The sequence below is a fragment of the Lissotriton helveticus genome, chromosome 5_1 (assembly GCF_964261635.1).
Source record: "Lissotriton helveticus chromosome 5_1, aLisHel1.1, whole genome shotgun sequence".
Taxonomy (NCBI): Eukaryota; Metazoa; Chordata; class Amphibia; order Caudata; family Salamandridae; genus Lissotriton; species Lissotriton helveticus.
The window spans coordinates 751685765-751712321 of NC_136065.1; the positions used below are offsets into that span (position 1 = coordinate 751685765).

At 49.6% G+C, this 26557-nt stretch overlaps 1 protein-coding gene across 2 annotated transcripts in view; it reads left to right on the top strand.

Moving 5' to 3' along the window:
* The window catches only part of NOLC1 (nucleolar and coiled-body phosphoprotein 1), a 429768-nt gene that overhangs the window by 89523 nt on the left and 313688 nt on the right, over positions 1-26557 (top strand). For both annotated transcript variants that reach the window (XM_078643222.1, XM_078643221.1), the window contains exon 2: positions 1462-1517. In XM_078643222.1, coding sequence (XP_078499348.1) covers positions 1462-1517 — 56 coding nt within the window. The remainder of the gene's footprint in view (positions 1-1461; positions 1518-26557) is intronic.

A 26557-nucleotide genomic window follows, 5' to 3' on the forward strand; every position in this document is an offset into this window, starting at 1 on the left:
TGTCCCCAAGTGAATCTCCTGTGTTCTGGGGGTCTGGGGTGATGGGGGAGCTATCAACAGGGGCCGCTGGCACTGTTTGTGGGGGGAACCTGCGCTAGGTAAGCCTGCTTTTGTCATGCAAAAGCGTTTGCGTCCAGTCCAGAATTACACTGCTTGTTTGGGGGGGGGGGGCATGGTCCTGGGGTACCTGGGGGGCTTTAGCGGAGCTGGCGTGCAATTGTCCCATTTAGTGCACTCTTTCGCGATCTGTGCAGGGAGGCGCTTCTCCAACGGCGCCATGGCTTGGTTCACAGTCCTGTATATGAAGTCGTCCACTGCCTGATAGACGTCGTTTTACCTTGGGTAGAAGGACAAGGAGGAGTCCTGGAACTGCTCCGACGACATGATTGGTAAGTAAACCACACACAGGAAGAAACCCTACTCAGTAGGCAACTTCAGTGCTGAGGGTGCACTGAGTTCAAGCACAGAGTGTGTGGCAGAATTTGGCTCTGAGGACGCCCAGGGTAGTTGGGGTGGCCAAAGGTTCACAATGTAAGAGACCGAGCCCTATCAATGGGCTATCACCCAATACAGTGTCCCATGCAGCACCACTAGCCGCTTTTATGACCCCGCAGGAAGTTTACAAAAACAGTACAAATCCTAGTGGGCCGTAAACCAGAGAAAAGGGGAATCACAGACCCAATTTGGGTGTCACTCGGGTGGCAGGGGACAGGCTAGAATCTCAACAGGACAGTGTTCGTCAGCACTCTATCTCAGGTGCCTGACTTGCGCTGCCCATGGAGAGGGCACAGTGCCCCCAAGCGGTAGACGGACTTCACCGCACTCACACATGGGCAAAAGGTTGCGTATAGTACTCAAGCACGTCCACGACCGCAGGAATCTGTGGAAATAGATTAGAACACCGCCCCAAACAGGAGAAAAGTAGGAAAAGTAGACAGAGTAGAAAGATCAACTTGGGACTGGAGTGTGGACATTGTAGAAGGACTTGTGTAACAGTACTCTTCTATTTCCCTCTTGTTCATGAGAAATGTAGTTTTTATTATTGATCTAAAATGTGGCTGCTGTGAAAATAAAGCGAAGGAAGAAGGCGTAATCTGAGCCTCTGGTCCTGACCCAGAATTCTATGCTGCTGCACTCTGTCAGTATACTCTGCAACACACTACGCCAAGTCACTCTACAGCGGTCCACTCTACACAACTCCACTATATGCCACATCACTCTACGACACTCTCCTCTCCACCACTAACTTTTAGCCATGCTGAACAGCAGCCAAGCTGGTGTACAACATCGCTAAAACACATTGGCAAGTCTTGCCTATGGCCAATATCTCTGGCATAGGCAAGACCTTTTTGCTTTTGTCAATGCTTGTTTCCTATTTTCATTATTGCTCATTCATATCATTATCACTGTTTTCCTTATTAATGTTTTGGCTCATTCATATTAATATCTTTGTTTTGACAGAAAGATCAGGATCCTAATGCTGCGTCCCTCTTGGATATCTTTAATAACTGGCTAAAGTAAGTGTATACCGCCAACTATTGTTCACAAAATAAGTATTATTTCCTCATCTTATTTTCTATGTCTTTGTCACGATCTTTGAAAGTAAATATTTAATAGTTTCCTTTTGTCTTTATTATCTCTATTGTTTTCATTATACATTTTGTGATGTTTCTATCAGACATTTTTCTATTTTGAAAAATAACATTTTCCTTTTGTTTTAACGAAAACTTTATGCTTTGAGAATGTACATTTCTTACCAAAAGGAAGAGTACTAACCAGTATTTACATCAAGATTATTTTAGCGGTAGGCGGGCCACCGGGACTGATATCACGAATGTTAAAATGTGAATTTCCTTTTGTTTTCTCTTCTCTCTGGCTTCTTTAGGTCTTGGCTTTAACTTTTGTCACCAATTTTCCATTGTTATGCTGGTGCGGATAAGGCCGTGAGCACTCGTGTTTGTTTCGATATAATGTACTAAAATAGTAAATCAAGTTTAACATAAAAAAAAAGATTATTTTAGTGGTAGTGAGAGGAAATACTGCTGTCTTGCAGATGGTCACTTCACTAGCTACTGGAGCAAATGGTATAGAGGTGTGAGATATAGATACTGCCAAGTTCAAGGTTGGTCACTTGAGTGTTGGTAAAGAATTATCGGTGTGTTGGTGAAGTAGAGTTACAGCTAGATTGTGAAAAATGCTTAGATGTAATGGTTAGTGTCAAAAGTGAGCTCTTGACTCACTTATCAAAAACAACTCGGAACACTGCAGAGTGAGCAATTCATGGTAAAGTCAATAGGTCTGGCTTTGGTTACCAGTCTTTTGTCTTTGCCAGCCCTGTTTTGTTTACAAATATTTTTTCACAGGTTACCATCTTTGAATGGTGTTTATTAAAGTAAAAAAAAAAATCATCAAATATTTTATTCCATGCATGTGGATGCTCGCACTCGTACAGGCAATAATCACTTCATGTTTTTCCTAAAAGATAAAAAGGTCAAATATAACTGTCCGTGTGGATGGAGACTTGCACACAGAATGCCAGCTGTTTTGGATTGTGTATGAAGACATGCAAGAGGCTTGGAAGCAGTGTTGGAGTAGGGGAGCTGCCAGGCACAAAGGAAAACAAACACTGGCAAAGCCAACAGGTTTGAGTTTATTGTTCCAGCACATGCAGTTTTAGCACATTAGAGTGATACACAGAGGCTCACCAGGAGTGGAGAGAAAGAGCTACAGTTAAAGTATTCTCGTGTGTGTGTGTATATAACCCTTGTATACTCACTGGGACATTGTGACTATCCACATCGGCGCGAATATTTTTGAAAATATTTTTTAAAATGTATCAAAAAATCATTGTATGCATTTTTTATAGAGATAGGAGAGGGAGAGGAGTTAGCCTCACGGCTAGGGCGGTTGACCTTGAATCTGGGTTCGAGTCTCGGCAATGACGCTGAACATCCTGTTATTCTGGGCAAATCACTTAACCTCCCCGTGCCTAACAAAAATGAATGTGTCCTCATGTAAAGCAACTGGTGCTATGTAAAGCGCTCTGATACCCGATTCGATTCAAGTTCACGCTATATAAAACTCCGAAAAAAAAAAAAATTTAAAAATTCCTAATTATAGGTTTGCTTAGGAGTGGCATGCACAGGGCTGGTCCTCGTGTGGTCCTGAAGAAGAGCTTTGAGGGGACAGTTTGAAACATGTCGACCCTATACTAGGGACTCTATACTCATTATAGTTAGACTTTCCCTATTATTAATCTCGGATTTTAGTCCTACCAACTAGGGGCAGGAATAAAATATTAGCCGACTAATTAGGTATTTTTATCTTCTTGTTTTTCCACTCGACTTACGCTGCACTACACATTTTCCACAACTTAGTACTCCTATGTAGTTCAGTAAGGGGCAGCACACCTCAATCCGCAGCAGATTGAGTGGACCCCAATGATGAAGCATGCCACCTTGGGGATACCCTGGTGGGTGAGGGGACTCTAGAAAATACTTTTTCTTTCTGGAAAGAGGATTTTCATACATGTTCAGTGAAAACCCTGTTCTTCCCCACGGTTCGTATTTTATTTCTGGTATGCCAGATTTTGTGAAACTTCCTTTCATCAGCCATTCTGGGTACCATGCAGTTTCGCGGCTACCCTCTGGAGCACAGATGTTCGGGCTATGATCCTGATGTTTCAGCCTCTATCCTGGATTTTGATGAGACTAACTTTGCGGCTGCTGGGTCTGATGGCCTCCTGCATCCTGTATGTAAAGCACGCCAAATGGCATATGCAGGCTTTGAAGTGCCAGCTGCATTAGTTACCTTCCTGACATGGTCCAGATTTCGAAGGAGAATGCAAAAGACCTGCAGTGGTGGCTGACAAATTGTGATTGGTCCAGCAGCTATTTATGCTCTTCTCCACCCACAGCTGACAGCAGTGACCAATGCATCACTTCTGGTTTGGGGTGGCCTTCTTGGGGCGGTGGGGATCAGAGAAATCACAACAGTTTTCAGTTTTTCTGTAACTGAGAGCGGTCCTCTTCGCATTGAATGTCTTCTTTCCATCCTTCAAAGGATCCCAAACTACAGATCATGAGCATCGGTCCTCCAAAAAGGCTGCCTCTTTGGTAGGAACTCCTGTTGTAGCAGCAGTGCAGAGTCCAGCAACTGAGCCTGCTCAGGGTCCACCTTCATGCATGGAGCTTGAGCTTTGGCAGTTGTCTTCAGTCTACCTCCTGAGGTCTGTGATGTCATCGTGGCAGCAAAGAGTCCCTTAACCAAAATGTATATGCCTGCTGTTGGTAAAAGTTTGTGACCTGGTGATCCATGTGCCATGTGAACCTCCTTCCTGCACCACTATCGGAGGTGCTGCTGTTAGTTTTTATCTTTAGACCGGCAAGCCCTGGGAACTGTTAAGTTTCACTTATCAGCCATTTCGGCTTTCCTGCGGTTGCCAGATGTAAGGAAATGCCTTTTTGTATGGTCACCCACAGTTTTTAGGTCTCGCATGCGCTGCATAGGAGACCTTTAGCCGTCGTACAGCTCTTTTTCCAAGCACATAGTCGTGCTAGTGGCGGCATACAGCTTGCGGGAATGCGCAGCTGCGCGCCACAAGCAAGAGTGTGTGCTGCAAACAGTTGCTGCTTAGTGCGCGTCGCGTGCACTCCCCCCACCCCTCCCACTTGTTAACTTTGCCTCCCAACGGAACTTAAGATACTTAACATAACGCACTCCTTCATGTGACACTGCACTGAGATCACGGCCGGCTGACGGCACTTTCATTAGGGGTCGCAAATCTCAGTTACAGCGATGGTAGTTATCACATTCCTATAAATGGCATTGCTACAGCTTGTGTACGACTTTGCTGTTACCATGATGCAGCTTGCTTTTTTTGATATAGGTAAACATGAATGTATTTGCAGTGTTACTGTGTTTATGCTGTATTCCCAAAAAGCGACTTTCTTGAAAGAAATTGGCACCAATTGTGTTGAACATTTCACCCAAGGCTATTTAAACACCTTGAAAGTTTCTAAGTGATTGTGGTTTTGCTAAATGCAAACAATGAAGAGCGTCAGTTCTCGTCTCGAGTTGTAGTTTATCGAATTTTTCTGTAGGTGCTGAGCATTTTCAAAAATATATTTAAATGGATGTTTAGTAACTGTATTCTTGTGTGTCTCTGTTCTAAATTTAGAAGTTATCCAAATGACGGTGCTGAAAAACCTCGCACCTAGTTATTCTTATTGACCTGGCAACATGTAAAAATAGATTATTTTTTATCCATGATTGAGACAGTTATACTTGCCGTTAACAGTGGTTATTTTCAATTAGTTTTGTAGTGATAATACTCGGGGGGGGGGGGGGGGGAACTACTGGCCACCTGCCTCCACACTGATTAGAACAGAATGACGCCATTGAGGAAACAAGAACAAAACCACTGTACCTAACCGTAATCATTCTAGCCACATTCTTATGGGCTTTTTCACATTTATTTCTCGCGTACGTGCCAGAAACTATTCTTCACTGTTTTTGTCATGCATACGCTGTGCTACTTGCCAAAAAAGCGGAACAATCTTTCCCCCTAGATGTATGAATACATTTTCTCAAGATAGTATAACACAATTCTGATGTCTGCAATGAACTGTCTTCTCGATGTCCATTCATTGGTCATACTCCCCTCAAATGCTTCCTTACCTCTTATACTCTCTCATTAACATTATCCTTTTTAGGTCTCGGACTAGCGTCCCACGCGATTGGCGGAGTCCGAGATTTTATGTTTTGCAGTATGGGGGCTTGAACCCGCCCCTCTTCTCCATTGGCTGGCCTCCTAAATGTCACTCAGTTCTAGCCCCGGCTTGAGCAGATTCGGGGGCGTGTTTTTTTGCATTTGTTTAATCAGTGACGTCATCCGTCACTCAGCAAAAAAACACGCCCCCGAATCGCAAAAATGGCGCCGCTTTTGTGACGCCATTTCTGGATGACCGCCGCCCGAAGAAGTCGAGCCCTCCGGTGAGTGCTCGTTTAATTCTATGTTATAGAAAGCATTTAAGAGTGAAGCCCCCAATTATCAGCGTCTGAGCAGCCTCCGTCTCCCTCTCCCCCCCTCCCCTGCCCGGCCGGCTGCGAGCGGTTCCGGAGTCCTCAGGCTCACACTTCAGTCAGTGCGGTGAATGGACGGCAGCCCCCTCTCTCCCTGGACAGCCTCTCCCGAGCCCCTCCAGGAAAGGACCGCGGAGGGCGGAGCGCCCGTGTAGAGCAGGGAGCTCAGGGGGCGGGAGCATCACTGTGCACAGGCACCTTCTACCTGGAGCTCAGGATGAACACGGTAAGGTTGGCCGTTGTTGGCTGTCCCTCCACGCCGTCTTAATCCTCCATTGTATACCCCCCAACCCGTGCATATCCAGATTGTACCCGTTCCGCCTCTGTGCCTCCGTCGCCCCCCCTCCTCCCCGGCCGGCTGCGAGCGGTCGTTTCCTGGCGATAAGCAGTATCCCTGTTGCATGGAACATGATTGTTTTGCCATACAATGAATGTGTGTTTTTTTTTTTTTTTTTACTGAATCAGTTACCTGGCTGTAGAGCAGACGGAGGCAGGTGGAAAGGGGGAGCAGAGAGTGTGTTCGCACTTCGGCGGAGCAAGAGTGGAAAACAGGAAGGCATGTGTGAGCGAGGAAGCTCTGGGGCCAGGTGGCGATGACTGGCCGCAAGTGCTACGGACAGGATGCTGTGACAAAAGCGGAGCGCACAGCGGTACTGCTGTGGGGGGCTGGCTCCGGGTTTCATGCTGCGGGGATCGCTGAGCGCACAGCTGTGCTGCTGTGGGGGGCTGGTTCCGGGTTTCATGCTGCGGGAAACGCTGAGCGCGCACAGCGGTGCTGCTGTGGGGGGCTGGCTCCGGGTTTCATGCTGCGGGGATCGCTGAGTGCACAGCTGTGCTGATGTGGGGGGCTGGCTCTGGGTTTCATGCTGCGGGAAATGCTGAGCAGGCACAGCGGTGCTGCTGTGGGGGTCTGGCTCCGGGTTTCATGCTGTGTGGATCGCTGAGCACACAGCTGTGCGGGGCTGGCTCTGGGTTTCATGCAGCGGGAAACGCTGAGCGCGCACAGCGATGCTGCTGTGGGGGGCTGGCTCCGGGTTTCATGCTGCGGGAAACGCTGAGCGCGCACAGCGGTGCTGCTGTGGGGGGCTGGCTCCGGGTTTCATGCTGCGGGGATCGCTGAGCGCACAGCTGTGCTGCTGAGGGCTGCTGGCTCCGGGTTTCACGCTGCCGAGAGGCCAGGCCCGGCGCCCGGACAGCTGGACCCGGGGTTACTGTGGGGCACTCGGGCTCCCCGGGGCCTCATCACTGAAAGGATGAAGAGTGCAACTGTCAGGCTGGCCCTGTAAATCAAGTCCAAGGGCCAGCGCTGACCTCAGACCCCCAACGCTACCCTCCCTTTTGTCAGGAAGCTGATCTGCATGTGTGTCAGAATCCCCCATTCTAACGAGCCGAAGAATAGAAGTGTCTCTGTGGCTGTGAACCGGGGTCCGGCACCGCCTGCTGCACGGGCCGGGCCGAACCCCTTCTCGGAAATACATACCGGCCATTTGTTTACAGTTTGTGCAGGGTCAAGTGTTAGTAAGTGAACAGTAATTTGCGTAAAATTCTCAATATTCTTTTGAACATGACAGTTATAGAGCGGTCAGTTAAAATTTTTGTTTAGACAATAATTTGACACCTCTGAAACACTTTTTAGTTTATTTCATCAAGTGTTAACTGTTTTACGTTTATATTTCAAAACAGCAAAAAATAGAGGATTTCCTGTTCATAGTTTTCTTTTTTAATTTTACTGACAGGCAGTGAGGCCGGCAGGAAACAGGCCACCTTATTGGAATCAGTGCATATCTGGACTTTTGGACAAGTTAAAGGTTACAGCTCACTAAAGGTTCGTTGTTTATCTAAACCACTTTGGCTTCCAACCTGATGCAGTAAGAAGCCATTTTATGTTGGTTAACTGGAATCTCTTTCAGACAGACTTCTTTTTTTACAACTGTCAAGAACCCAAAACTTTGTCATATGATTTTTAATGACGCTGGGCCGGTGACCTCTGCCCCCTCACCTGACCAGGCGCCCGGATTGCATAAATCTAGGATCACATGCAGACCGTCTCTGCCGGAGGCAGGCGCTCAACTGAACCCAGCGCCTCGAGCAGCCACTTGTTGCTCCCAGCTAGTATTATTCTGTGAAAACAAACATTCTGGGAAAACAGATCAAGCGCCTGTGTGGCTGCTTCGGGGACCTGGTGGACTGTAGTCGGAGGAGGTTAGCCCAAGTACCCAACGGACTGCCTGGGTGGACCGTGTAACTGTGAGTATCTTGTGGGCTGCTGGGCGGCTGTCATTGCGAAGCTGCACTGTCTTTCAGTATTTCTAGAATGACCCGGGACTGCTGTACCCGTTTGGGAGGGTAGCTGGGAGTACAACAGCAACAGTAAGCACCTGATGGGGTAGCTGGCAGCTGTGAGTATGGCGGGGCCATTGGCGTGAGGTGTGTGGCTTATGGGGCGAGGGTGGCTGTCGTCAAGGCCGGTGATGTTAGTTTTGAGTATCGAAGGTATGTGGACTGGACAGGTACCTCTTATCGATAGCAGTTGCATGAAAGAGGCAGCTTACGGCCTTGTGAGTATCCGAGGTGAGACTTAGGCTGTTGAAAGTATGTGACAACCAGTTGCGAGTGTCTTCTCGAGAGGGTACGTCTGGGGGTAGTTAAGGGAGCTGCGAGGCGGCATGGTTTGGGGAAGTCTAGGGGTTCGGACGCGCCTTAGGGAAGGCCTTGTTGGAGTCTTGAGTATGCCTGTGGGCTTATGTGTGGAACATGGGCTGAAAAGTGAGGGGGTACCACCCACCTGTATCTTATGTATGGGTGGCATAACCAGAGTGTCAGATGTGTGTTGCATACTTCAACTGCACTCTCGGGTCAGTTGACACACATCTCCGTGTGTTAACGCCATAACCCCCTTGTCATTTGTGTGTGTAGAAGTGACCAGGTACTGCGGCCCATACCATTCTCCAAGTAGCCATTCACGGGGTGGTGGAGGGGCGCATTAGAGTTTGGAGCTGAAAGTAGCTGAGCATACAGTTTTTCTATTTTAGTTTGTTTCTGACCTTAAGATCCCTGGAAGACCGGGGTGGTTTCGGATAAGATGAGTGCGTAGGGGTCCCTTCCTCCCCCACCGCTTCCTCGTGGTCAATGCCCAGCAGGGTACATGTTTCTCGCAGGGACCGAAGTTGATGAAGGGCTCCCTTCCATTTGAAGATAAGTCTAAAGGAATAGCCCCAGGAATATGGGATCCCATTGCTCCGTAAGAACGCTGTGACTACCTTAAAGGCCTTCCTTTTTTGTAAAGTAATTGCCGATAGATCTTGGAATAACCCCACAGAGTGTCCCTGGAATGTGAGGGGTTGCTTCTGGTGCGCCGCTCTGAGAATGCGTTCCTTCAGGGGGTAGTCAGGTAGGAAGGCCAGAATGTCTGGAGGTGGGGCCGGTGCCCGGCGTGCCAGACCCACTCTGTGTGCCCTGTCTATGCGGATCTCGAAGTCCCCGGGCTCTCCCAGGATCTCCCGGAACAAACGCTGCAAGTAGTCTGTGATATTGTCTCCCTCGGACTTGGATGGCACGCCTCGGACCCGTATGTTATTGCGTCGGGAGCGATTCTCAAGATCCTCAGCGTGCGCCTGTAGATCGGTCTGTTGCTCGTGGAGACGGATGATTTCTTGCTGTAGGAATTCAACTTCCTCGCTCCTGGTGCGATCTGCGTCTTCCATTGCCACTACGCGCTCCCCAAGACCATGGACATCGCGACGCAGTTCTCTGTGTTCCCCTGCCATATCTTGCTTGAGGGTTTGAAAATCCTCTCTCAGGGAGTTGAACAGCGACTCCGGGAAAAGCTTTGGTGATGGGGGGCCCATCACTGTCCTGTACATTAGCGTTCCCAACTGGCGCCGTCACCACGGGGCTTTTCTCCCCTTTGAGGGTGCTTTTGGCCAGCATGTCGGTGATGGTGCGGCCTCCCCTGCGATTCATGGCCGCCAGGAGTCTCCCTCCACACAGTCCCCAAGTTCCACGCCGCGCGGGACAGCAGGCCCCCAAGAAGAAGTGGACCCACGTGCATCTCCAAATGGTCCGGAGAGAGCGGCCGCTCCCAGGGCTGGCGCCCTGCGCAGATCCAAGTCCGAACAGGTGGCCCCTCAATGGCCGCTGTGGGGGAATAGCGAACAGACCGTGTGGCCCTATGACCAGCCTGGGCCCCTGTTTAGGTATAACGTCAGTACTGCAGCTCCCGGGCACTATAGGCCCCCATCACTCTGCCTCACCAGACCTCTCTTTTGCGCTGTTAGACTTTCTGGGCAGATCTCTCTGGCATCGACCCCTCGACTGTCCGCTCTTCAGTGCGGGCCCTCAGCGCCAGGCCGCGCCGGCACCCCCGTGTTGACTCCTGGGGCCCTCCCGGCCCACCGCCGCTGCTCTTTCTGGGTGTGGGAGAAGTGCGCCAGATAGGCCTCACTAGGCCTCGCGCCGGGGGCTCGATTTGTGCCCCCTGAGCTCTGTCTCCGCCCTCTCCAGCCCAGCGCTTTGCTCCTCACCTCTGGGGGGGCCCTCGGGGATGCAGCTTGTCCGGCTTCGCCCGCCTGATGCCTGAACTGTGGCCGAGCTGGGCCTCCGCTGTCCGGAACGTTGGCGGCGCACCCTGCCGGGGCGCCGTGCTAGGCCCAAAGCCTGGGCCTCAATTGCAGCTCCCCCTGGCTGGCGCTCCACACGCCGCTTCCGGGTGCGACACCTGCCCCGGCCCCCGCCCCGTGTCGCCGATGCTCTTCCCCGCTCCTGGCTCCGCGTTGGTGTCGGCAGGCGGCACGGGCAGGTGCGGGTACCCGTTGTGTTGCAAGAGGCCAAGCCGGCCGCGATCACAAAGTTGGCCCGGCCGCCATTTCCCTCTCTGCCTCGTGACTGGGCTCCGTGCGGGAAGCGGCGGCTCCGGGAGATCTCTGAGCGGGAGCCCGGTCCCGTTGGAACGGCCGCAGGACGTCCCGTCACAGTAGATAAAGTTTAGGGTAATTGGGGGGCTCAGGAAGCTATTTAAGGGGCGCTAAGGGGGTCCAGGACGAGGAGACACTGTATCAGACGTCCTCTCATGCCGCCATCTTGGCCACGCCCCCAATTTGCCTAATTTAGAATAAGATTTACAACCACGAGTACCTCAGGAAAGAGAGGATAGAGCGAGAAAGCACATTGACACAATTACACAGAGTTCTATTTACTTAGGATGGTGCGAAAATCAGACCCCTCTGGCCAAGAGGCAATGGGCTCCTTAGAAAGGTCAGGTGACGGGTACTTCGGGACCGTGTAGGACAGTATAGAAGACCTCTTCTGGATTCGATGCCTGCGTCTCACCCCTCTCTGATACTAACTTCCTCCTCGATTCTTCCGCGATCTTCTTCTAATTCTAGTTTGCTTGAAATTCTAAGTCTGCTTCTTCAGGTATTCGATCAGCATCCGGACAGCATCTCGGTCTCTCAGCTTTCTGGCTTTGACTGTGTACGTCTAATGTAACTAACTACCTCAACTATACTTTCCTAATGGCATGTACCACCCCTAAATGTTTTAACTTTATGAAACTCTTATTACTGATTGGATGAGCTGAGGGGATGATCATCACACCATGCTAAGTTTAATAATTTTCCTTAGTTCATTTTTTTAAGTACCCGCTCATTAACTTGTTCTCCCAAGCTTTATTTCCCACCCATATTTGTAAACTTTATAAACAACAATGTATACAATTTAACAGTTGTCTATTGAATCTTCAGGATGTTCAGCTGGTTCCCAGGACATGTGTGGAGAACGTCCTTGGACGAGTCCCAAGACGAGCTCACTTACAAAGTTGTCCCTCTTGCGCATGTGGGTAAAACCACGTGGGTGTCAGACTTTTGCATCGGTCAGAGGCCCAAATATGAACTAATAGAGAGGTCAAAGGACAAAGTATTACATTCAAAATAAAATGATTTCACTGTATACCACCTATCTCTACTCTAATCCCATTTACTTATAAAAAACTATTTATGCATTAGCACTCAGTATATAACTCTGTTTAGTTTCAGCAAGGCAGATGCTTAGCACATGAGTTTCCAAGCGGCCATATTAGATGCTATTGCGTAGAAGCAGGATTTTCCCTCCAAACATTAAGACGTCATGCAGTTGACGCATGGGCAGTACATTTTCCCAAGTTAGCAGCCATCTTTAATCACGCTCTGATTACTTGTTAGAGGAAGCTTGCATATGTGTTTTACTATCTTGAAATATGCAGAATGTTGTGCATAATTAGTATTACAAACATTATTAATACTTTGTTACAGGATTATATGAGAGGATTGACTCCGAGCAAGTCTTTTATACGAGTCCTTGCTCCATCACCTGTACAACCATTTCACCTTAGTAAATCTAATTATAGCAGTGCATTCAGAATTTTTTTTGTTAGTGATGGTTTAGAAACATGAATTTAGGAACTTTCATGCTCCCTCCCACTTCTGCCCCACCCTCATTACAATGCCATTAGTGATTACATTCAAGCACAGGAGATGGTTTTGTATAGCACGCATTCTGAAGTACTGTATTTCAAGTCCCCATATATGTGACAAAGAAGATAAAGGAGGGAAATCGAAATTAAAAAAATTACCAGGTTCACACAATTTGGTCAAGGGTGAGAAGCCGAGATTCACCCTAGGTTTGTCTACAGGTTTAAATGCAGCAGTCATGCTACACACGTAGGCCTAAAGCCATGTTTTTACTTGTCAGCAAAGTGGATGACACCATAGGTGCTGGATTTCACATGTAATCTACTTTAACCTGTTTGCCGTTGCGGACATTCTGCCGCGGTGTGGGCGTTCTACGCAGTGGGCGGGGCTGCGTCGGCCGTTGGTCGTGCCCAGCGTTGGCCAACTCAAGCACGGAACGAGTTAAAAGCCATTGTTCTTGTTTCCTGCACCATGTACTCTAGCCCTAACTGGGAAGGTAAATATTAGAGTTGGGAAGTATTCCATTTTACCATGCTTTAGAGGTTGTCAGCGGTACAAAAGGGGGTGGTGATGGACGGAGCATCTGAACCAATCAAACACTCACACCCAGTCAAAAGATCTGGGTTTGACCCATCACCGTTCTTTAGCCCACTCTGCCACCCCAGTTCAGACATGGCTATATGCAAATCAATCTGACCCTGTGCCTCATGGGAACAGTCCAGCCCGAACTGCCAAGCCATGTCTTCCCAGGACCGGAAACAAGCTTCCGAGGACCGGTTTCTGGCATTCCAGCCGTCTTCAGCCCGGCTTGCTTGAATCCAATGGCAAAGTGAGCAAGGGACTTGCGTCTGAGCATACCCTGCCACACTTATGGCGGCCAAAAGCGGTACAAAAGGGGGTGGTGATGGACGGAGCATCTGAACCAATCAAACACTCACACCCAGTCAAAAGATCTGGGTTTGATCAGAGCACATAAAGTGGGACTGGACAGCAGTGGTCCAATGCACAGAGTTGGAAAAAAACTGCAATACTAGTCCGCAAAAATAGGGGTGATCATGCAAAAAGTGGGATTTTCTTAGTTATATTTTTTAGTCTATAAGCCTGCAAGACATAGATGTGGTGTTTCTGGCCTTAGTTATTCTGTTACCACTAACTGTAGACCTACTTTTGTTTTTAGTTACTTTATCATCAGTTCCCAATGTATTTTTGTAGGAAAGTGCCTCTTTTTGCATGGTCACCCCCCCTTTTTGCCATATATCTGAAGCACTTACTGAGTATGCCCTGTTCTTTCACAAAATTGTGCCTTAGTTTGCCCAAATGGCACACTCTTGGAACACATGTAAGTTCCTTGTAAAAGGTATCCCTGGTACCAAAGGCCATGGGACCAGAGCAGGGTCCCCAAGGGCTGCACCATGTATTAGGCCACCCTCAAGGATCCCTCACCTAACACACACACACACACTGCCATTGCTAGATGCGTGTTTTAGTGCAGACAAAACTGAAGAGTCGACATGGCACACATCCCTGTGTGCCATGCCCACACACACGGCCTATGGCATGGGTTAGTCACCCTTTGGCAGGCCTCACAACCCTAAGGCTTGGGTGCACTATACCACAGGCGAGGGCATTGCTGCATGAGCAATGTGCCTCTATGGTTTCCAAGTCCATTCGCTGACATTGTAAGTGCAGTGAAGCCATATTGAGTACATGGGCTGAAAATTTGTCATTACCAACTCCACAGCTCCATAATGGGGCTTTACTAAAAGCTGAGAAGCATGGTACCAAACTTCTTGGCTCAGTAAACCCACACTCATGCCAGTGTTAGATTTATTGAAAAATGCACTGTGGTCACTCGTTCATACAGGACGCCAAGGCCGTAAGGGGGTGTAAACCATATGTTTAATCAATAGGTGGAGGAGTGTTTCATAAGAGGTTTAGGGAGGGATGTATAAGAGAAAGGAAAAGGGGCAGACAGTCAAAGTAACATCAGTTCATTAACTCTACGGCCTAGGTGTCCTCTCTCCTGCCATGAAGTCTTGCCTCTGTGCTGGGTCATCTTCTCATCCAGGTCCCGTCAGATAGGAAGGGGGGGGGGGGTGTCCCTGGAGTTAAAACAATAATAAAACTGTCAGGTTTTTACCCAAAAAGAAAACTCTTAAATGGACTGTCAAACCTTGTCACTCATGGTTCGGTGTTATTGCACTTCTTGTGAAAGGGGGTCGTGGTGGGTGAATACAGGGTTACTTGTGTCCTATCCGCCCCTTCCCAGAGGTGAGGAAGTTAAAAATAAAAAAAGGCCTTTGCCTGGAGCCACAGACCGACGGGGTCATGGTAGAGGGAGTCTCACTGCCCTCTTCATCTCCAAGGCTGAACTGGTATGCGTTGCCTCAAGGCGGTTCTTTCTCTCTTTTGGACCTCGTCTGTTTCCCTGCAGGGTTGATGTCTCTCCTCTCACCCGGATGGCTGTCAGATGGTCCGCTTTGCTGCTCTTGGGTGCGTCCATCATGGCGTTCCCCGCTCCTTCCTTTTTTTTGATACCGCGCCGCCTCCTCTGCTTGCTGACACCTAGACGTGATGTGATCATGTATCTGAAAGACACACGTTAGTGATAGATTCCTTACCTTAGAATATCCCCAGGCGTCAGACTGGATCCGGAAACTTTTGCGTAGCAATACCCCTGCGCGTCGGTAGGCGTTGTCCGCGGCTCCGCGTCCGTCGTCGGCGTCGTTAGCGCCGGAATGACGTCGCCGGAGTACTTAGACGCCGCCCTCGCACGCTGAATTCAGTTCTTCTTTTTTCCGCGCCAGCTAGCGCAGATCCGGAGAAGCTCTACCCCTTAGTCACTTTATGACAAAACTTTTTTGATCTTTTGATGGTGCCGGTAGGGATGCCCCTGGGTTCAAACCCTGTTCCGATTGTGGCCGCATGATGTCTGTTACCGACCCCCATCGCCGGTGTCTTAAGTGTCTAGGCCTCGACCACGACGACCAAACTGCTCCGACTGCTGGGCCCTGATGTCTAAGGCTAGGCGGGAGCGGTTCCGCAAGCGGCTTGAGCTCCGGCAGTCGGCCCCATGCCGTTCGAGGTCCCGGTCCCACAGGAGGTTGAGGGACTGGTCGTGGGGTCGCTGCCCTCGTAGCTCCGGGAGTCGGCATCGGTCATCCAGGTCCTCAGGTAAGAGGCATGAGAGGTCGGAAAGGCGTCATCGTTCTTCCGACCTACCCCGACGCTCGCGCGATGCGGCCAGGGGTTCGGGTGACACCACCCACACGGCTCCGACGAAGTCGCGGGCGTCTCCACCTGCCCCATACCTTCCGGTCCCTGGGCACGGTGCGACGCTAGAGGAGGTCTAGCGGTACCTCATGGCCATTAGGTCTCTCCCTCCTCTGCCGGGCTCCGTGGCGCCTTCGGGCCCAGCAGTCCCAGCTGGAGGGCGTAGCGGGTCGGGCGCTTCGGCTCCGACGCGTCTGGTGCTTCGGCCCTGGCGCCGCTGGCGACTTCGGTCCCGGTGCCGCAGGCCCTCACTGGATCCGGTTCCGGATCCGGGTCGTCGCCGGCCCCTAGGGTGTCGCCCCCGGCGACGCCGTCCCCAATCCTACCCTTGATTCGGTTCCGGCGCCGGAGCGGCGCCGCTGGGCGCCACTCTCGACGTTGTATGGAGACTTTTACTTCCACGAACCGGTCCCATCCTTTGAACCTGACTTTCAGGTGATGGGTGACGAGGGTGATTGGGAGGGGTCTGTGGACCCTCTGGCACAGGAGTGCCAGTCTCAACAGGACTGGACATATGAGCTTGGGGATGCAAGAGAACTGGACACTTCGGCCAGACACTAGTTTTGTCTCCCCTCCAACCGTGGCTACGGAAGAGGGGGCTGCCTACAGTGTAGTGTTGACGCGGGCAGGCATTGGGACTAGAGCTCCCCGTCGCGGCCGTGAGGACTAACCTCCTCACTGAGGTCCTTAAACCGCAGGCAAGCTCGACTGAGTCTCTGCTCCCGTTTATTGAGGCCTTGTGTGACGTTATTTTGGGCACTTGGTCCAAGCCCGCAACAGGTCATCCTGTGGATAGGAACGAGGCCAGACGCTACCACCCGGCTCTGGACGACCCTTGCTTCTTGTCCACCCACCCCACCCCGAGAGCCTGGTTATCCAGGCCTCTACTTTCCAGACCGCATTCCCGACGGCTCCGCCCGATCGGGAATCAAAGAGGTACGAACAATTCGTTAAGAAGGTGTTCTCGTCCCTGAGTTTGGGACTGCGGTCAGTCAATACCGCATGCCTCTTGGGCCGCTGCACCCAGACTCTGTGGGACACGGTCACGGACTTGCTGCCACAATGTCTGGAGGAGGCCCGGACTAAACTCGCCCAGCCCTTGTGGAGGGTCAAGATGCTGCACGCTATTCCATCCAGTGTGGGCTGGATACCATGGACTCACTGGGCAGAGCGATGGCACCAGCGGTGGCGGTTCGCCGTCACGCCTGGTGGAGGACCGCCAACTTTTCGGCTGATGTCCAGGCCACCCTTCTGGACATGCCGATCGATGGCCGTAAATATTTACAACAAGGGGTGGTGATGGACAGAGTCTCTGAATTAAGCAGAATACTCTCACCCAGTCAAGAGATCAGGGCTAGATCCAACACCGTTTTTTAGCTCATTGCACCATCCCAGTTTCAGAACCTGGCTGTATGCAAATTAGTCTGTCCCTGGCCCAGTGCATCATGGGAACAGGGCAGACCAGACTACAAAAGCCAATTCTTACACTGGGAAGGAAACAAGCTTCCGGGGACCGGTTTCTGGCATTTCAGCCGTCTTCGGCCCGGCTTGCTTGAATCCTGATGGTGCAATGAGCAAAGGACTCACATCCGCGGTGGCGGTTCGACGTCACGCCTGGTGGAGGACCGCCAACTTTTCGGCTGATGTCCAGGCCACCCTTCTGGACATGCCGATCGATGGCCGTAGCCTCTTTGGCGACAAGGCAGACCATGCGCTTGAGCGTTTTAAGGACTCCAGGGCTACGGCCAAGTCCTTGGGCCTCTTGGCCCCACGCCAGCAAACGGGTGCCTTTCGCTCCTTTCGTGGCCAAGGAAGGGGCGCCCCCACACGTGCTGCCAGCCACGCACCGAAGACTAATACACAGCGCGGTGGCGGCCGTGGAAACTGCCGTGGCGGCGGTCGGGGACAACGGCGAGGCCAGTCCACACCTCCCCCTGCAGCATCCGCCTCAAAAACCTCCTAGTCCGTGCTTTCAGGCCCATGTGACGCCAGTGGGGGGCAGGGTTCGCCATCACCACTTTAACTGGCGCACTGTCACGTCGGACAGGTGGGTGCTGCAAATTGTCCGAAGGGGCTACTCCCTCCCCTTCGAGACGACCCCTCCAGCCATGCCACCGCAATACCACAGCGTGTCGGGGGATCACTTGTAACTTCTGCAAGAGGAAGTTAAGGCCCTCTTGGACAAGGGGGCCATCGAGCGCGTTCCTGGACCAGAAGTAGAGTATGGTTGTTACTCCCACTACTTTCTGGTACCCAAGAAGGGCAAAGGGGGCCTACGCCCTATCTTGGACCTACAGAACATCAAAGGCTTCCTCCGGAAGGAGAAGTTCAAGATGCTGACATTGGCTCAGGTCTTAGCTGCCCTAGACCCTGGAGACTGGATGGTAGCGTTGGACTTGCAGGACGCTTATTTTCACATCCCCGTCCTGCTGGCCCACCGGCGTTACTTGCGGTTCACGGTAGGCCACGAGCACTTTCAGTTTACCGTGCTCCCCCTCGGCCTTACCAGCGCCCTACGGGTGTTCACGAAAGTGATGGCGGTGGTCGCAGCTCATCTGCGCAGGTTAGGGGTTTTAGTCTTCCCCTACCTCGACGACTGGTTGTTGAAGGCGGGCTCGCCCCAGACAGTCCTCAGCCACCTCCAGACTACGGCCGACCTCCTGCACCTGCTGGGGTTCTCCATCAATGTGCCGAAGTCACACCTGTGTCCCTCTCAGAAGCTCCTCTTCATCGGAGCGGTTCTAGACTCGGCGCAGTTTCGGGTTTATTCTCCCGAACAGTGGGTTCGGGATATTCAGGCTCTGATTCCGATCTTTCAGCCTTTATCCCGAGTCTCGGTCAGGTTGACGCTGCGGCTTCTGGGGCTGATGGCCTCCTGCATCCTTCTGGTGCATCACGCCCGGTGGCGGATGCGGGCTCTGCAGTGGGACCTGAAGTTTCAGTGGGCCCAGCATCAGGGCAACTTGTCCGACCATGTCTTGATCTCGGAGGGCACTGCAAGACAGTTGCAGTGGTGGCTCATGGACCGCGACTGGGTCAGCGGCAAATCCCTCTCCCTACCTCAACCGGAGCACGTAGTTGTGACGGATGCGTCCCTCCAGGGTTGGGGGGGGCACATGTGAGAGGCGGAGATCAGAGGCCTCTGGTCTCCGGCGGAGTCCCAGCTCCACATCAACCTTCTGGAGCTGAGGGCGATGCGTCTTGCACTGAAGGCATTCCTCCCTTCTGTCCGGGGGAGTTTAGTGCAGGTGTTCACGGACAACACCACCGCCATGTGGTACTGCAACAAACAAGGCGGGGTGGGGTCGTGGACCCTATACCAGGAGGCTCTGCGCCTCTGGCAGTGGCTGGAGCATCAGGGCGTGACCCTGGTGGTTCAACAACTGGCAGGTTCTCTGAACGCCAGGGCGGACGAACTCAGCCGTCGGTGCATGATGGATCACGAATGGCGTGGCGCAACGTCTCTTTCAGCAGTGGGGAGAGACTTGGTTAGATCTATTCGCCACAGAAGAGAACGCGCAATTTCATTGTAGGAGAGTAGGGTCTGCTTTCCTATGGTCACCCCACTTTTTGCTTTTTGCTTCACTGGTTTTCGACTTGGAAGTGGATGTGGGCCTGATAATCAGACCCACAGCCCTGCTGTTCTCTCTCTAAATTCACACCATGTACTTTAGGTACATCACCAATTGGGATTTGGATAACTCTTATGAGCCCCTGTACAGTGTACCATAGGTACCCAGGACATAGGTGCACCCAAGGCCTACCAGGGGCTGCAGCATATCTTTTGCCACCCCTGGCTGGCCATCCAAACTGACACAACTGGCTGATCACTCAGCTGGGGCAAGGTTGTGTAATCACCCCTTGCTTAGATAGAGTATACCTATATCTAACATTATATCTCGACACATATACACCTAAAAGTCACTCCTATGGCAGGCCTTAACAATCCTGGAGGCAGAGTGCTTGGTTTTATGTGAGATGGTGCTCTAGCATGAGCTGAGCCTGTTTGCAGCTTTCTGAACCGTGTCCTTCTAGCTGTTCTAGGATATAGCCATACCATATACTCTTAAGTGCATTATGAACCTCGCGATTAAATGCTAACTCTGGTTTGGCTTTATCAAAACATGTTGTGTAAGGTGTCATACGCTTTGGAATACTACCCCCTCGCCAGTTCTGGCGACGGGGGTAGCATTCCACCCTTCTAGAGGGAGAAGACATGTTACTTCCATTAATCCCGGTTAAAGTTAACCAGAGCCTCAGCATCACAAAATGGATGCTGCTGCCACAGACACAAGTCTGACCTCCTGCTGCTGGGAGTCCTTCCAACGAGGAAGGCTTGGACAATAGATTTCCTGTCTTGGGAGGTGCTAGCACCACCCCAGACAGGCTATAGTGTATTGGGGCAGGGAGGGCTGAATGAAATGAGACACTGCCTGGGGCACACAAGGTGTCCCATGCATAGTCCAGTTCAAACCGGTCCTGGGGCACTCCAGCCCCAGCTCTGGCGCGAAACTGGACAAAGGGAAAGGGGTGTAACCACCCCCTTCCTGGGTCCCACCCATAGGAGAGACCTAGCAGGTAATCCAGCCCCTAAATTTGGTATATAGGTAGGAGCTGAGTCCCAAGACTTTAGATTTATCCTGACTGAAACTCTGATGCGAAACTCTGGACCTTCGACATCCTACTCGACGTAGCAGACTGAAGAATCTCCCTTGTGGTCAAGGAGTGACCACCCTGCACAAGCAGGCACCATCAAGCGATCAACGGTTTGCTTTGTCGACGCTCCTGCTGGAGCCCGAGCACAGAGCCTGACAAGACCCAGACTTCCAACAGCCCGATCCACAGTCACAGCAGAGCAGAGACGTGGGACCGGCCATCTTGGAAAGCCAGCGAATTGCTTTCCGTGCAACTTCTGAGGCACCCTTGAAGTTGTGCATTGGGGATTGAGAAGCCCCCGCCCCGAGCACCAACTGCACCGAAGATCAGCCCTCCACACTCCACGAGTTCTGCGTGGGGCCCTTCTGCATTTTCCTGCTCGACGCGTCTTTCCGGTCGCTTGCCCGTTGGCTAGTGGCCTCTGTGACGACGAAACCTTTGAATTACACTGCTGGTCTGGTTGCTTCAGACTGGCCCTTGCTCCCCTGAAAAGGAGCAGCCCCTCAGACCTTGCTGGTCTGATTAAGAAGCCATCTTCCTTTTCTGCGTGGGTTGCCTTTGCCAAGGCTTGTTGACTCGGATCCGGAAGCCGACACCGCCAACAGCGAGATCCTTCGTGGGACAGTCCGTGTCTGACTCCTGGTCATCGTCGACACCGCCTGGTCCACGTGGCTGCAGAGACCAGCTTCACGACATCACCTGATTGCTCCTCGACATCGCCTGGTTCCTTCCTGGTTCCTTCCTGGTCACTGGCTAGTGACCCAGACTCTGTCCCCTCTGCTTTCAGGTACTCTTCTTCCTCGATCCGCCCTTGGATCCACCCGGACACTTCTCTCCTGGTCGCCTGCAGCATCTTTCTCCAAGGCTCCATAGGAATCAGCGACGAAACCCGACACACTTTGACACCTATGCACCCGCTTCCTGTGGGTGAGGTAACGCGAGTATATCGGTACTCCTGTGGGTATTGACTATCCAACTGTCTAGGTTTCAGTAGCTTTTCCCTAGTCCATCCGGAAGTGCCCTAAAAGAACTAGTTTGCATTTCTTTTGTTCCCATTATAACTCAATGGTAACTTACGTGCGTGTAAAGACACTGCACGCGCATCCCGTGGGCCTCCTGCTCTCCTTCCATTGGTAGTACAGTGTAGCCCCAGCGATTCTCCAGGCCCTAGGCCTTTCCTTTGTTCATGACGTGGTTCTTATACCACTATTTTAGTATATGGTTCGAAGTGCCCCTAGGGCATTACTGTATTTTGTGCAACTTATTGTATTTTAATCAAGTATCTTGTTATGTGCTGGTGCCTCTGACCTCATAAAGAGTTCAACGGATTGTGTTAGAAATAAATACATATATATTTTGATATACAACCTGTGTGGTGTCCTTTCATTTGGTATTAAAGGGATTGCATATGGTAAAACAGCTGGCTTTACATGCCCTCTTGAGTTTAGCCCAAGACTGCTTTGTCCATGCTACCACAAGGATAGCTGGTCTATAAGGTTGACTTTACATCCATCACCATAAGGGTTGTTTGGACTGGTATGAGGTGCCCACTAGAATAGTGGACATCACATATGAAGCCAACTTCTCACAGTCATCAGTTCTGTGCGTTGGAATTTCCAAGGCGGCACTCGCTCGGAGACGCTTTTCGTCGCGAGTGGAGTTGCGTCTATTGTACGCCTTTCTGCCTATACCACTTCTGCCCAGAGTGTGTAGTATGAGGTGCCCACTAGAATAGTGGACATCACATATGAAGCCAACTTCTCACAGTCATCAGTTCTGTGCGTTGGAATTTCCAAGGCGGCACTCGCTCGGAGACGCTTTTCGTCGCGAGTGGAGTTGCGTCTATTGTACGCCTTTCTGCCTATACCACTTCTGCCCAGAGTGTGTAGTATGTTTATCTAGGGACCTTTATCGATACTCCTATTTCTGACCCTTGTCCGGTTATAATTCACTAATATCCATACAACGGCACAGAAACCCGTTTTCAGATTAGTCATAGCGCATGCTGTCACATTGAGCAAGCACTATTCCTTCAGCCCCCTAGAAAGCACACCGAGTTCTCTAAACAAACCAAGCCTCCAGCAAACCTGGGAAATCCCCGCTTCTATTGTTTTGATTTTGTTCGAGAACTCCTGTAAAGAATGTAAGAACGACCAGTTCTAAATGACATCCTTATTGACGTCTTATGTCCATCCTTACGTCAAACCCGGCACCTTTCAGGTATAAATATACCGACGCTGCCCTAAGTAAAGACACGGTGGTGATGAGCATGGAGCAGCGACTACTTGCCGGAGAGCCCAGCTGATGCAGAGAGCCCACGGACGCTGCCCCTCCCTTTTTGACGCGCTGAGGAAAACGCTGCCTTTCCTCTTGCCGAGGAATCCAGCCTCCAGCGTTTCCAGCTTGCCCTCGCGGGTTACTGGGATACCGAGTCCTGAGAAAGAGATACCAGCCCTCCTGCCTTCTAAATCCCAGGTACTGAACTGACTAACCCCTTACAGAGAATTCTTGAGTCAGATTCTTGGCAAAACAAACTTAACTTAAACTGCAACTTACTCCCTCCCATGTATTAGGCTTAGGTCAGGTACACCGGGGTAGGCGTAGTTAGAAGCACTAGTTGAGTACGATTAGTCAATGTATATATGCATGTATATCTTTTATCCATTTTAAAGTATCATATGGCTAAGAAACCATATCAATGCTTTTACAGTATTATTTTATAATCCTGCTTTTACTATATGCATTCTACTTAACCCTAAGTATTGAAATTGTAGCGATTCATTTCTCTTGTATGAGAAAAGAGACTGATCAATACATAACACCTTTTATTGAAAACGCCCTTCTTCTTTTCTCTACAATCTGGTGAAACTAAGTATGCACGTATTGACTGAGTAAAATAGCTGTCTTTTGTTTTCACACGACTCTAGAGATATACTCTTGATCAGGGAGAGCAAAGTTGTCATGTTCTATGGTTGTCAGAAACTAAATCCCTTCTTGTCTATCCAGGGAGGTTAAACTCCTCCTCGCCTATTCGAGAAAGTTTCTAGTGAACTCTGAGCTAGCTGGCACACAAAACCTAAGTCTAATATCGTCAGTAGAAGACCTAGTTAACCTCTGTCCTACGTCTATACTATTGAAGATATTATTCCAATGCGCAGAGCCTATTGGGATAATAGGAACTTCACTACATGGCGCCCAACGGTTTGGTAAGGCGATAAATCTAACGCAAGGCATTAGAGTAACTCAGTCGTGCTTTTTCACACAGACCCTTTCTCCCATAAATACTCCAAAGACGTCTGGAGTGGGTCAAAGGTTAAAAATCCGCCAAACTTAGTAGGAGGAGACTCCTATGTATGGTTTTTGGTTTATTCAACGTTGAAGGATACAGTGTTCCAAAATATTGTGCACCTAATCTTTTTTTCCTTGAAAACCTGATCTGCAACAAAAAACCTTCCTGTCAGTAAAATGTCAGACAGCGAAGGAGAAAGGGAGGCGGCTAGAATAGCAGCTCAACTCCTAGCAGATGACACAAGTCTCCTGCAAACTGACCCGGACGCAGTACTCATCCCGGTCAACATAAGAAAAACTATAACTTTAAAACTTATAGAAAATGGACTGACATCGAGAGGTGGTACAGTCATATTCGTAATTGAGGCACATGAATATTGGCAGACAGAGGTATTCTATTCATGGATAAACTTTCCAGCAGCAAACGCTGGAACAAAGGAATTCCACTATTACAAAATAGAGGAACCTCCGGAAGAGTACACTCCTTTCGAGGAGGTGGAAATACCACTAAAATACCAAGAGCACCTGCTCTGGTTTTAAGGCGCCCTAAAACATAATAACCACATCACCAGGCTCGGTCCACTAGGTAGACCAGGAGCAACGTGGCCGGTTCTAACCAGCTACACACCACATCCAGACATTGAGAAAATGTCTATACCAGAACTTTTAACACAGCTTAAAATACTGTTTAAAATACATAGACAACTAGTCCAATATGTAATGCGGACTTCAACAGTCCAACCAACTATTAATGTTCCACAGCTGACCCCTCATCAGGGGAACACAAATAAAATCACACCACAGAACATACAGTCCTGTCTAGGCAAGGTACCCATTAAACGGGAACAAATTCCATTCTGGTTAGCACAAAAAATCACTCAAATAGAGGCAGTATTTCCGGATACTACCCCTGTTGAGAAACACAGAATTCTGACTATCTGTCTTCCAATGGGGATCGCACCACATGTGGAGGACTGTGACACTTGGGGCACAGTCTTTGCTTCCATTTACACAAAAACACATGGTGTTCCGTCCATGGCGGTAATACCAGATGTGCTAAAACAGATTCAAAATGAATACGGTCCAGAGCCTGCTTTAACTCTGGGTATGAAATTACTGAAAGACTTCAAGCAGGTATCAGCATTATTGTTATCCAACATAAAAGGAGAAGCAGCATCTGTGGGGATCCGCCAGAAGTTGAAAGAAACAGATATAGCAGAACAACCATTTGAACTTGCCAGAATCATAGAAAAATCCTTTACGAACTAGGAAGAGATAGTTTGGGTGGGAAACCAGTGAAACCCCAACTAACTGAAAATCCTGAAAAAGTATTTATTAAAAATAATCTGAACACTCCAAAAAAAGAGCTGGGATGGAAACAAACAATCCACTCCCAAAGAAAAAAGATTCCAGTCCAGAGGAAGGTCTCCTCGGCGGAGAGAAAGATCTCCGGACCAAGGACACAAGTCTCCCCAAAGGGAGCCCTCTGAGAAAAGATACAACCTTAGAAAAAGGGATAATTTGAAGAAACCTGATAGATATCAAGATATTGATACACGTCCCTCTCGATCTTTTCAGACTTCCTCGCTGAAATCGGAAAGAAGAGGACGGTCAGAACACAGTGAAGAGCACGTCAAGTCCAAAGACAAAGAACCTGCTCATCAAAGTAAAAAGTTACAATTTCCAAAGAAGAAGGTAGCCAGTATTAAAGTAATCAAACATGCCGAGGATACTGAGGACACAGCTGAAAAACGGAGAGTGGGTACAGACAATGCTAGACAGCGCAGCAGAAGTGAGCATAGCTTGCAAGATCCTGATGAATCATCTGGAGACAGTGGACACTAATGAATACATTCAGGTGGAAACTGCAGATACCAGAGTTAGCAAACCTCATAAAATATATGAAATAACATTACATATAGAGGGAGATAAGACTAGGAAAATAAGGGGTCTATTTTGGGATAATCTATCCAAAGGCTATGACATCCTTTTAGCTGAAAAAGACTGGCCACCGGAGTTTGTCAGGGAGTGCCCTCATGGCGAAGAAATGATTATGCCTGCCTTCTCAAATTACATTCCAATTCATAAAAAATATACACATGCAAGAAAGTGGGCAGTAGCCCAAGCTCCTGCATTATATAAAAATCATGTGGGATGGGATGAGGACTCTCCTCCTCACAAAATCCAGTTACAAGCTCAACCAACTGCACAGAGGCAGTACCCAATTAAGCAAGAAGCTAAAAAACAGGTCAGGGAGATCTTAGATCAACTTGAATACCAGGGGGTGATTGAAACTTGCACCTCACAAATGAACAATCCTTTTTTTCCTGTCTCCAAACCAGATGATTCATATCGTCTAGTTTTGGACTACAGACACCTAAACTCATGTTGCAAAACTTTTGCAGTACAAAACTCACACAGTGCAGCACTAATGAATAGCATAGTGCGCAAAAAATACAAAACAACATTAGACATCTCTAATGGATTCTTTTGTCAAAATATAGCACCTGAAAGCAGATATTTGACCGCTTTCTCAATAAATGGCTCGCAGAAATTTCTATCGTTTGCCACAGGGGTTCAAGAACAGCCCAGGATTATTCTCAGCGAGAGTAACAGAGTTACTACAAATATATGATGATGAGGCATTATCTTATGTCGATGACATCTATCTAAAAGATGATGACTTGGATACTCACTTGAAAAGAGTGAACACCATAATACTTGGGTTCGCAGCAGAGGGTTACAAATTCAACTTCAAAAAGTCAAGAATTGCCCATCTAACTGTCCTGTTTTTAGGATATGAATTATCA